The sequence below is a fragment of the Cupressus sempervirens genome, chromosome 4 (assembly GCF_028749045.1).
Source record: "Cupressus sempervirens isolate cs-2001-9-10 chromosome 4, ASM2874904v1, whole genome shotgun sequence".
In the NCBI taxonomy this organism is placed as follows: domain Eukaryota; kingdom Viridiplantae; phylum Streptophyta; class Pinopsida; order Cupressales; family Cupressaceae; genus Cupressus; species Cupressus sempervirens.
Genome location: NC_143121.1, coordinates 463403278 through 463416931, shown reverse-complemented (window position 1 = coordinate 463416931; position 13654 = coordinate 463403278). Strand labels below are relative to the sequence as shown.

The window sequence follows — 13654 nt, the reverse complement described above, 5'->3', positions numbered from 1 at the left end:
ACATATATACCATCCAATCAAACTCCTTCTCAAATCTTACCAATTTAACATCTACACCATCCAATCTAAAGCTTTTGCCCATTATGGATATTACTTGCTAAATACAAGACTATGATGCTTGCAAGCTCACCTTTGCCAACAGGATGAAAGTTCCCACGCACTGCTCATGGAGAGGGACGTTTAATATAATGTTTTGGGTTGCTTGTAATAAGATGAAGCCATAGCCGGCCAACCACTAGTTTACCGTTAGAGGTGAAGATGACATGGGCACTAACTCATGATTTAGTGGCCCATCTAAGCTAATTTTTTGGAGTTTTTTGGCCTTAGCGTTTAATTTACGAACAAAATACTATCCCTCAACGGACAAACTATCGATCGGGCCCCCTCCTCGCATTTCAAATCAAGTTTTTTAATAAATAAAATTATATTTGCTCCTTCTCGTCCCTCTGAATTGCACGGGATTTAACGAGACATTCCGATAACGGGAGGGAGGGTTTGGAATATGGTGGACACATTTTTTGTATGGGCGATGGAATAATCATGTCAATGGGACGCCCAATTCGATTCCTTGATCGCAGCCGCAGCAGAATCATCGGCTGCCATCGCTCACAAATTCGCTGGATAAGTTTGTTAGGGTTTCAAAACGCCCCGCAATTCGGTTCCAAAGCGGCTTTTTCGTCTCTCGGATCGATCTTCAGCTGTCTGGGATCTGTTGCGTTAGTTTGAGGTGAATTTGTTAGCTTTTTATAGATACAAAGCTATGCAGAATCCAAGCGGCGGTGTTCCTCAGCCGGAAGCAATTTTGGAATGGCTACAGCAGGAAATGGGGTACCGGCCCCAGGGGCAATATTTACCTTCTAACAAACCTCTTCCTTCTCCTGAAGATCTCAAAAAAATCTGCAGGGGAAATATGCTGCCCGTTTGGAATTTCCTTTTGCAAAGAGTAAAATCGGAGAAAACTGTGGAGAAAATTAAGAGAAATGTTCTCGTCCACGGAAGGCCCAGCGTCGGTGCCGGCCTGCAGGAGACGTCGAGGAATAATGTACGTGTTAAGGAAGAGGAGGTTAAAAGCAAAGGCAGGAGGAGATTTGATGGAAAAAATAAAGGTAAAGCCGCGGAAATTCCGAAGAGTAAGGAGGTTTCAGAACGTGGGCAGGCTTCCGAAGCATACGAAGTCCGAGAGAGGGCTTTGAGAGAACGTGAAGCGGCTGAAAAAGAGGTGGAGAGACTGAGGCAAATCCTTCACAGACAACGGAAGGAATTGAAGGGACGGATGTTAGAAACTTCTAGGGAGGAATCCCAGCGGAAGAGAATGCTTGACGACAAGTCAAATTACAGGTTTTGATTTTATATCATTTGTTCAGATTCCTGACCATGCATCTGCCTTTGATAGGTTAAATATATGCGGTGAATTTCTGTTGGGATACATGACGTCTCATGGAGCATAATTGCCTTGTGCTGCAATTCAAAGCTTTATTTGTCTGAGTTATATCAAGTAAGAATCCCGTAGGTTGTTTGCTTCAAACTGATCCTTGGCAATCAAATTAAATCGACATACAACTCGCTACTGCACACAGATTTTTTGTTCAATTTCTTGGAGAATCCTCTCATTTCCATCTCTTAAGTGCCTAACATATTAAAATATGCTCGAGTCTAGAATACTAAGCTTTCACTTAATCAGGAATAGTCTACTTCCGGCGACAGTCAATCCCCCAGAGCTGTGTGAAATTTGGTGTAACACTGTCGTTTTGAGAAGGTTCCTTTCGACTGATTTCTTACCTCAGTCGTTATTTAAATCTGACTGTCATATTTCTATTTTATTTGAATTTCCTGTTCCAGTTTTGTAATAACAAAGCTGCTGTGTAAAAAATATACAACCAAAAACAACTAGAATTGTTGAATTGCTCATTGCTCCAGTTATGTATCATATCAAAGCTAAGTTGTTATGATAGAGTTACAGACAATGCCGATTTTCTAGAAGCCTTGGATAGTATGATGTGGAAATGTTGGCATGATGTAAAGTAAAATGTTACTCACCTTTGAGTTTGCCAGTTAAAATGAGTGTGTTTATCCTTCTCGACCAGCAAAGGAGGACTTGATTGCTTTAGGTTTGAGATCAAGGGGAGCAAGGGGCATAAGTTCCCAAGAGGTCCTCCTCTTCTTGACCTAAAGTTTGAACAATTAACGGGCCATTCTGTGGAGAAAGATAGTAGCCTCCTCCTTTATCGAGGGATTTTCTCTGCCTATCAGTAGAGCACTAAATTTTGCAATCAAAATATACATAATATCTATGCTTTGTGCATAGAATTTTCCCAGAGGACACAATCAAAAACAAATATAGTTTGTATTTTAAGATAGATCGTTCTGAGATAGTCAAGAACTAGTCAAACTTATTGCCATATTACAGTAGTATAGAGATTGCTAAAGAAATAACTTGAAATATTGATTAAGAATTTCTAAACAGAATTCCATGTTTTTCTGAAGAGAAGCTTACTTCTTGTTATTGTGTATCAGGCATAAGCAGGTGATGCTTGAAGCCTACGATCAACGATGCGAAGACGCAACCAAAATTTTTGCAGAATACCAGCGGCGTCTTCATCGATATGTTGATCAGGCAAGGGATGCACAAAAGATGAGAGTTGGAGGTGCACAAGATGCGAGTCCTGACATTTTGCGTGCCCGTAATGAGCAGGATACAGTTTATGCTACAGTCAAGGGCAATAAACCCACAGATGGTCTCATTCTTATTGAAACAGCACAGGAAAGGAGCATTAGAAAAGCATGCGAGTCTCTTGCAGCTCATCTTATTGAACAAATACGGAACACATTTCCAGCTTATGATGGGTTTGGTGTTCAAGGACATTCATATTTGGAAACTTCAAAGTTGGGTATCGACATTGATGGAGAAATACCTGATGATGTAAAGGACATTGCTCTGAATTCCCTGAGGAGTCCTCCACAATTGCTTCGTGCAATTACATCATACACAGCTCGAATTGTCAATCTGATAAACCGAGAGACTGAGAAAATTGATGTTAGAGCAGATGCCGAACGTCTAAGGTTTTCCTTACTACTTTATCATCATATTAGCTATAGTACCTTGTTTTCGTCATTGCGTTATCCTTGCATTAGCTTTAGTAACTGTGTTTCTGGTTTTCACAATGGGCTGGCGTGTATTGCCATGAGAAATTTCTTTATTAATCTAAATATGACAATATGCTATTCTGATGTTTAATGATGGTAATATCAAATGTTACATTAACAATCACTTTGGTATAATCCTCTGAGCTTTTGTGGTGCTGAATCTGCTTATAATTGCTGTTTGGACCATCTGAAGTTTCCAGAACTTTGTGCTATTATTGAGAAAGTCTTATTATGACATGATTTTCAATTATTTATGATCAACAAGATTACCTGATTATTTTCATCACAAACTTAAGCATCTTGATTCAAACACAATAAGGTAGGAGTAAGGCTTTTTTTTTTAATAGGTTTCACATTTTTTCCCTTCTGGCAGAGCAGTTGTCTGCTTTATGTTATGTGTAATAAAATGAAAAGATTTCTATAGGCCTAAAAATGCTGGTTACAAGGCTTGAACATCATATGTTTCTAATCAATATGCTATTGTTGCGTTATGTTTCAGTTCTTTGATTGTTAATTCAACTCAAATCTTCTGGTGAAAGTAAACAACACTTTGTTTATTATCCTCTCAAGATGAATATGAGCCTTTAAATTATATAGTGATAGTTTATCTTGATCTTAATAAACAGATGAGGATTTTAAGTTTATCTTGATCTTAATAAACAGATGAGGATTTTAAGTGTTCTGAAAGTGCTTTTTCTTTATGTGGCAGGGATTCGCCCCCCCTAAATTTATGAGTTAACAAGCCATGTAATTATATACAGCCCCGAAAATTTATACCAATATGACCGCTTGCCAATGTTCACTTCTATTAGGTTCTCCTCAACACTCAGAAACTCAGAGTTATTACTCGATCAAAGATGTATGCCATCTGAAATGAATTGTCGAGAACATCTTAGACCTTTGTGCTAGGAATATGTATTGTATTCAGAGTTTCTGAATACTTTCTCTATGCTTTACAGATATGCATATCCACATATTGGATAACAGGGAATTATATGGCATACCTTTAATGCTTGGATATGGTATCAGATATATCGATATATTTGAGCTGCAATATCTGGATGAGTGTGAGACCGCCTGGTGTGGTTTCTGGTTTAGGATTGTGAAAGAAAACCCTGGAGATAGAGTACAGGGATAGCAAATTTGGTTTATGTTTATGAATGGTTAGAAATGGGAAGCTTTCTTTAAAAGAGAAAACTGTTATGAAGGAGTGAGCAGGGAAAGTCATATTTGTCATATCCGGATGAGTGTCTCACTGCCTGGTGTGGATTCTGGTTTAGGGCTGTGAAAGAAAACCTTGGAGATAGAGTGTGGGGATAGCAAATTTGGTTTATGTTTATAAATGGTTAGAAATGGGAAGCTTTCTTTAAAAGAGAAAACTGTTATGATGGAGTGAGCAGTGAAAGTCATATTTGTAATATCTGGATGAGTGTCACACTGCCTGGTGTGGATTCTGGTTAAGAGCTGTGAAAGGAAACCTTGGAGATGGATGGGGATAGCAAGTTTGATTTATGTTTATGAATGGTTAAAACTGGGAAGCTTTCTTTAAAAGAGAAAACTGTTATGATGGAGTGAGGAATGAAAATCTTATTTGCATGAATGGTTAGAAATGGTAAGCTTTCAATATATGGGAATTTTATAGCACATCTCTCAGAATAAAAATGAATGGGAACCCCACAAACTATTTACATTTTTATGGAGATAGAATTTGAGGTTTTAGACCTAGAGAGTGATATATGCAGGGAACCATTATGAATACAACATGCAGAATAAAACTTACAAAGACTGAAAATGACAGAAAGGACAAGAATTAGAGTCTGGCATTTAGATTAGTATCTTTGCCAACTGCTTTTTGAAGCAAACGTGTTGCTTTTTCAGTATTTTTTCAGCAGAGAAATGTTTGTTTTACCATAGCTTGAATATAGAATCCAGAATACATTGACACTTTTCCGATCCATAGTTTAGAGTTTGATTGGAGTGCATTGTATGTACTATGTAGTGGCAACTGTCGGCCATCTTTTGGGACTAAAGATTGCATTCCTTCATAGAGTTCCTAATAGCACTAGAATACATGTTTAGTTTAATATTTTGACTTCATCAAGATAGCATGCTTACAAGATGCCATTACTGTGCAATCAATTTAAATGGTTGGATTACTTAATCATTTCACTTTTCTTACTTGTAAATAACCAGAAAATAGTTATCATTTTCCTCTGCTGCCCACCATAACTAATTAACATCTGTAAAATATCTAGAAATATATTTTTATTGCCACATACTTTAGCATACACATTTAGGCTTTGTTAATGGATCACACTATTTGATATTTTAGATCAACCAGCAGCATACCTAATAAAAAAGCATTTCCTATACTTTTACAAAGGGTGTGCAATAAAATCTAACAGCTTGATTATATAATTATTTCAATGTGTTTATCCTCATAATACCAATCATGAAATAATTATCGTGTTGCAGCATGTCACACTTTTTTTGGCTAGGTAATTTAATGTATACATTTTAGACTTTGTCTGTGGATCATACTATTAAAAACCAACCATTAGCATGCCCAATAAAAATACATTCCATATAATTTTTACAATGGGTGTGTTATCAATCCTAGCAGGTGGATCACGTAATAATTTCATTGTGCTTAGTCCTCATAAAAACATTTAATCAGAAAATAAATTACTATGGCTCATCAAGACTGGTTAATGTGTGCATAACATGTCAGGTGAATTTTGTTTGGCTACTTATTAAGTTATTTAACATACACATTTTAGGCTTTGTTAACAGTTCATGCTATTAAAGTCCAACTATAAGCATATCCAATAAAAGTAATTTCATTTACTTTTTAAAGCGGATGTGGGATCAGTTCTAACAGCTGGATTGCTTAATTATTTCATTGTGCTTCCTCATAAATTTTGATCAGAAAATAAATTACTATTTTGCTATATGAACCACTATGATTACTTAACATCTGAGTAACATGCCTAGGCCTTGGGGAATTCTATTTTCTAGAACTTACTTAAATTGACATTTTAGGCTTTGTTAATGGATGCTATCAAAGATGAATATCAATAAACTGCTAGCAAATTGGTTTTGACTGCAGTTTTCTTTTTATTGACTATGCAATGCCATGTCAATAATGTTCAATTTATTTTCCTTCAACAGGTACAAATATGAGAATAATAGAGTAATGGATGCTACATCTCCTGATGGGAGTTCATACAGTCAAAGTAGAAGCAATGGGACATATAATCAACTTCGTGAGAGACAGGTATTTCTGTGAAAATTCTCCATTTTAAGATGTTCACTGTTTCTGTTTTAGCAATTACTCATCTCTATTTTATAAAAGCTTTCAGCTCTGGTATTTATGTTGGTTTTAACTCTGTTGGCACTCTTTAGTTTTCCATGTCACTTCAAAGTTCAAAGTATTTTTTTGGGAGATTCATAGAGTTTCATTTTCTCCTTCGCATGGATGCTACTATATTAACTTATGTCTACCTTGATCTCTTGTTATTAGTCTCATTACTTGAAAATTTCCAGTGTTGACATTGAATTATCTGCTATGGATTCCAGAATGATTAATTTGGAAAAATATAAAAAGCTGTGGCAAAGCTGGCAAATGATAAAACATTTAAGTTCCTAAAATGCAAGAAGAAAAAGTTGGCATGACATTGAAGGCTTAGAGACAAATCAATCAGTATCTAATCACCTGAAGATGGTGATCATTAGCACATCACAAGAACAGCAGTCTTCTAGAGTCAATCTCCAACATTCCATGAATAGAACATAAACATTAAAATGAAGTAGTCAGCAAATGTCAACTACAACCACCTTGCGAAGACTTGACAATCACCTTGGACCACAAGAACTACAAAGGAGCTGTGAAGAATCTGCCTGAACTATAGGGGTCTCATGGAAGAAGCAAGAGATCAATCCCAAAGATAGTCTCAACAATGCGAAATCAAATTCAACCATAAAGTACAAACAAGCTTCATACCTTTAAAAAGCAAGAATGAGGTTGTAAGAAGGAATTTCATACACATAAAAAATATACATCCTTCGAGAAGTAAAATGGAAATGCATTGATGTCTAAGTACAAATCATGTAGAAGAATAAACAAGAACCCATTATCAATATTGTCATGGAAATGCTTCATCATAGCCATCTCATGAAGAATTGTACAAGTCTTAACAACGTGCTCAAAGCACTAGACTTGTGAATCATCATGTAATGTCCCCTTTTTGGGATTGCCCTAAGTCTTGCCCTAAAATCACAAATTCAATTAAAATAAGAAACACAAGATATTTTAAGATGTAAATTTACTAATAAAGATGCCTTCAACAAGATAAATCCTGATCTAGGTCTTGCAATCAGATTAAACAATATTGCATTTATATCCCTCAAATTTCTATTAGATTTATTAATCACACATGATTACAAATATATAGAATCATCATAAATTCCTTAGATAGGTCATGCCACATCTATATTCATTTTTAGTATTTAATCACAATAGGGTTTGAACGAGGGGAGATGATAGGTTGGCCCAAAGCATTCCTCACACTAAGCCCAAGACTGAACACTTACCATCTTGGCCCCAAGTGTTAGGCACAATAGACCATCTTGGCCCCAAGTGGTAGGCTCAATAGACATTTAGTTTGGGGTGGTCTACCTAGTGGGTTGCTTGCATCTGCCCTCCTTATTCATCTGCTTGCAATAGGGCGCACATATACACTCCTATCTAAGTCCAGGAGCATCAAATTACTCTATTGGCCCCAAGTGGCAGACACTTTGAACATCCATCACGAGGTGATCTAGTTAGATGATCATCTCATATCTGCTCCCCTTTCTTGCATTTCCTTTTCTTCTCCACATGGTTGCTTGCTGGTTATAGATAGCTTAATGATATAGAATATGCATTTCACATTATCACACAAAAATTATGGATTCTACTATTTCATTCCACTATACTTGCACAATATACTCTTATTGCAGGTTATGTATTTGTAGTCTGCCATGGTATCTTGGACAGATTTGATTTGACGCTGTTTCCCTCTTTCAATGTGAACACTACTTTCTTGGATGAGTGCTATTGTTGAATGTTTCGATCTGTATTTGATTGCTGAAGATTTGTTGCTTATGAGAATCGGTGTTAATAATAGATTGTCTCAACTGTTGAAAACGACTTATAAAGCTCTCTGCTAAGTTCCACAACCCTTGGTTGGGTCCCCTAATCACTCTGCCTCCCTACAGGAATCCCTGATTATAGGCCAACCTCACTGTAGGTTGAACTGCCCAAGGAAGGGACATTACAGCCTGCTCAAAAACACAGATGACACGAGAAGTTAAATGCACAGGGAAGGAAGGGAGGCAGCAGCAGCCCTTAATAATATTTAGTTATATAACGGATATTTTCCTAACTGATTGTAGTCATGGAGTGAGAAGATGTGAATATATCAGCTCCTGGGACTTCAACCATAAAGCCTATATTAGATTGATAATATTTAAGTGGGGTGATTTACATCTCAATATTTTGAAGAACAGATTCTCACATTGCATCAATCTGCAAGCAAGTGCTACGTGTGAGGGAAGAGTCATTGGAATACTTATTATTTTTCAGGATTTTAACTTAATTTTGACATCTTTTGGGGAAAAGTGACAGCATTTAATAGGAAAATAGAAATTTCTTCCCCAAAACTTTTTAAAACAAAATTATAGTGTGAATATTTTGGGATTAGTCAACAGAAGTGTGATCATTTGGAAATAATTCAACAGAATCTAGTGGATGTGATTATATATCTAAATTATTATATTTTGCACATTTGTCTTCAAATGTTTTGAGGGAATCTGTTGCATCTTGGATCTTGAAATTTTGGAAAGGGACTAGAGCTGAGTGAATTGTTAGTCGTGGTTTCCTGGCTGTTGCAATGATGACTTTTCTCTTCTTTTAACTGGTGTATTCTGTTGAATATTCTATCTGATGTAAGAATTCCAGGACGTGATCTTTGCAGGGTTACCAGATAAGGCACCCTCTTTTTGCTGGTACATGTACCCCTGTACCATAAACAGGTATATATATGGTACATCTGAAGTATGGTACAGATATGTAGGATTTTGCGTTTGATAATTTTATTTAGCCATGCCAGTTTAATTCGGATTTGGCTATTGAAAAACCTGAGTCGTATGTGAAGATAATTGTAAAAACTCTAAAATATCAGATAGAAATTGATTTTTCTCTAAGTTACCGGTACGGGTACAGGCACGGATACGGATACATGGGTATGGCAACTTTTTGGGAAGGGGGTTTGGGTACGTTTGGATACGTCTGTACAAATAATATATAAAAATCATAAATATATATATACATATGCATTTGTACAACTTGAAATGTAGAAACAAAAGTTACAAAACTAAAAACATATAAAAATCATAAATATATATTATATATCTGTGCATGTATACAGGGTTACAGCTTGAAAAGTAGAAACAAAACTGCCATAAATATTGCAGTAGCACATTTATAATGATTTACTTGAAGTCTAGTTTCATATCAATTTGCCAAAAATTGAATGTTATGATAGATATATCATATATCTGTATCAAATTCATTGTGCATTGGTTAAAGTTTAAACTGTCAAAATATTACAATTAGACTGATTAGCAATCAGCATCATATGGGTCATCAAGAAAATCAAGATCAGTGGAACCACATGCAGCCCCAGTTTCACTTCCACAGCTAGAAGCACGTTGGCTATTTGCCTCCACAGAGGGTAAAGATGGTGCGTTCACTGAAAAGTCCAGATCTGTTCTCTCAGGATCTACATCCCACAACATTGTGCGCCCTTCCTTGTACAGACTTTGTTTATAAGTAAGAAAGCGCAAGTTGGAATGCACTTAAACCAATTCTTCTGCCTTACTTGCTGCCAATCGATTGCGTTTCACTGAGTGAATAAAGGAGTATGTACTCCAATTTCTCTCAGCTGAAGAAGAACTAGCAACCTATTGAACATTTGTCACAATGTTAGAGAGTTGCAACTATAAAAATAACTTTACTTCTGACATTAACAGACTAACAATGTTAGAGAAGTGGAACAAAAATTAAGAAACATACCTGTGATAGAAGTTTGATTGCAAGAGTTTGAAGGTGTGGTGCTGTATGGCCATTAAGGTACCACCAAGCATGAGCTTCCTTTCTGTACTTGTCACGGATAGCAGCAACACTTCGACAGTTAGAGGATACAAAATCAACAAACTCAGTTGTAACTAAATCCTCCATTGCATGATCACGAAAGAGTCTACTAAGTGCTGTCCTACATCCATCACTTACTTCTCCATCTGTGTATGGTGGTACCCTTATTGGCTGAGAAAGAATTTCATCACTATAAAATTTTGGAGTCAATGCAAATGCAAGAAGATGTAATGGGGTGGTCATTTTGTTCCACCGTTCAACACAAATTGATTTAACTTCTTTGAAGAAAGTTTCTTCAGGATCCTTCTCTTTTTTATTGATGACGTCTCTCATTAACTCAATCATTGAGTCAATGCCATCGTATACCATTCCCAAACCTGGGTGATCCATGTCAGCAAAACGGATCATGCTCATGATGGGCTCGGTGAAACTAAGAAGATATTCCACTCTTTCCCACCACGTGTCTTCTAGGATCATTTTCTTTACATTTGTTGCCCTTTCCGTATTGGATTGCCTCCATTGAGTCCAACTTTGACCAATAACCATGCCAGCAAGTGCCTCTCGCACCAACACAAGTCGCCTCAAGACAATTGTGTTGGATGCAAATCGAGTCTCAGCAACCTATTCAAGAATTAAAAATCAAAATTAAAATATGAAGAAATCATTATCACATTTAAAAAGTAAATTCATATTAGTAGTGAAATGTAGAATTGAAAATTTGAAGTGTTTCGATTACCTTCAGCAATTCCAACTCTGAAAATGATCTAAAAAAGGCTTGTGACATGTTATGGTTTGTGATGAACATCTGAATCTCTTCAGCCTCAGCATAGACTTGTTTGATCCAATCTATTTTCCTACCCAACTTTTGTAGCATTAGGTTGAGAGAGTGGACAGCACAAGGTGTCCAATAGATGTGTTCAAAATGTCTCTCAATCAACAAGCCTGCAGCTCGACAGTTCTTTGCATTGTCCGTAACAACTTGGACAACATTTTCAGGACCCACATCTTCAATGCATTGTATAAGGATATCAGCAATAAATTGTGCATCCTTCACCTGTCCCTCACAATCCACAGCCTTTAGAAACATTGCCCCTTTGGGGCACACTGCAATCACATTTATCAATGGTCGATTTTTGGTATCCTTCCACCCATCAGGAATAATTGACACCCCTGTTTGTTTCCATGAATTTCTAATGGGAGCCAATGCATTGTTTATATTTTTGACCTCACTTGCTAGTAAGGTGGTGCGTACCTTCTCATAACTTGGCCCTATCCACCCTTGCGGAGCCTCATTTGCTTTTCTCAACATATCCTGCCAATATCGTGAGCGTACAACATTAAATGCCAAACCGTTTGCATAGATACATCTTCCAACAGCTTCATCTGCAATCTCCCTAGCATCATTGTTGAATGCTCTCTCCAATTGTCCCTTACTTCTCTTCTCAGCAACAGGTTCTTCTTCAATTCTGTCCAAGAACGGGTGGTTCTCTACTATGATATCAGGAAAGTCACTATGGGATGGAGAAGGTGGGGGCCTTGAACTACTTCCTTTTTGTTTCAACAATGGATGGTTTGTGGCACGTCCCACTCTTGCATTTGCTTCCTCTTGCTCTCGAATGTATCCTGCTATTTGTTGAGGTGGCAATCCTTTTGCATCTGGTCCTTCACATGCTTTGATACCCATTTGAGGAATGGCACATAAATGGGCTTTCACACGGCTATAGGAGCTAGTTTTCTCCACATGGCATAAATTGCATTCCCAAACAAATGTTCCACCTCCTTTTACTTGGCTTTTTATCGTGACATATTTCCATAATGGTGAATTGGGATTGGTCTTGAATTTGGGTCGAGCAGTAGAAGAAGCTGACATTCTCCTGTCTACAAGAACCAACAAGTTAAAAATAAAAAATGTTATTAAATAATTAAATAATAGTAAATACAATATTAAATATAAAAATAAACAAATTCAATTTCTATTTGAACATTAAAAAACAAAATAAAAATATATATTAACAATTTAACATTATAACAAATATTTATAATCACAATTTATAACAAATATTATAATTTATTATATAAATATTAAATTAATAAACATTAAATAATAAAATAAAAAATACATTATTAACATTTATAATTTAATACTCTAGACATTATATAATATAATATTTATTCAATATTTAAATATTGACTATCATTTAAAAAATTACAATTTAAAATATAAATATTATATATAATATAATATATACAATTTTAAAAAAACTTGGAAAATCTTTTATATCAATAATATATTAAAGTTATAAACTATATATAGTATTTAAAACTTTAAAAGTTTATAACTTCAAATAAATTTAAAAAAAATTAAAAAAAACCTAAACATAGGAAACAATAATATATTAATATATTAATAGTTTATAATATTAATATATTATTGATTTGTATGTTTATGTTTATTTTAATTTTGTTTAGAAGTTTAAGCTTTATAACATAAAACTATAAAAGTTTAAAACATACATATGTTAATATAAAATAAACTATACGTAAAACTTTGTATAAAAATTTATAACTTTAAATAAATTGAAAAAAAATTAAAATAAACATACCTTCAGCCTGAACGCAGAGCTTTGGCGCCAGTCGACTCCCCCTGCTCACGAGCTTCCGTCGTCCCAGTTGCTGCTGCTGCCGGTCGTCTCCCGTCGTCGTCCCAGTTGCTGCTGCCGGTCATCTCCTGTCGTCTGTTGCGGTTTCTTTTCGACGTTTTCGTTCTGTGCCGCGGTTATCAATTCACGTTAGGGTTTTTACTACGGTAAAAACGAGTTAAAAACAAAGGAAAACCAAACGTTGACCTGAAATATCGTGGTCAAACTGCCACGTAACCTTTCAAATCGAGTTAAAAACAAAGAAAAATCAGACGCCGACCCTAAATATCTTAGTCAAACTGCCACGTTAACATTCAAATCGCCACGTCATCCAAAAACATTCGGATTCATTGCAAAAAAGGTAGAAATCGAACCCTGTTCGATTCCACAGGGTATTTCAGATATATCTGATTCCGATACGTACCGTACCCGTATGTGAAGGCAAAAGGGGAAGTACCGGTAACGTAGGTTTTTCTTTGTTAAATACTTATTAAGTTTTCTTTGATCAGTAAAAGGCCGAAGCCAAATTATTTTACTATAATTAAGATAAATTACAATCAAGTATAGTCTCCGTTTTGTGCGGGCATCGGTAGGAAAGAACGGAATAAATAAAACTTCAGTTTTCGCCCAGGACTTGTGCAGTCTGGAATACAAATAGAAGTTACAGATTCAATTA

General features: G+C 35.9%; 1 protein-coding gene across 3 annotated transcripts in view; it reads left to right on the top strand.

Moving 5' to 3' along the window:
* The first annotated feature begins 397 nt into the window (after positions 1-397).
* AUG5 (HAUS augmin-like complex subunit) overlaps positions 398-13654 on the top strand; it is a 64977-nt gene continuing 51720 nt past the window's right edge. For all 3 annotated transcript variants that reach the window (XR_016363883.1, XM_089825522.1, XM_089825521.1), the window contains exons 1-3: positions 398-1338; positions 2515-3060; positions 6316-6421. Coding sequence is in view for 2 of the 3 variants with exons in the window: in XM_089825522.1 (XP_089681648.1) it covers positions 761-1338; positions 2515-3060; positions 6316-6421 (1230 nt within the window). In the remaining variant the exon portion in view is untranslated. The remainder of the gene's footprint in view (positions 1339-2514; positions 3061-6315; positions 6422-13654) is intronic.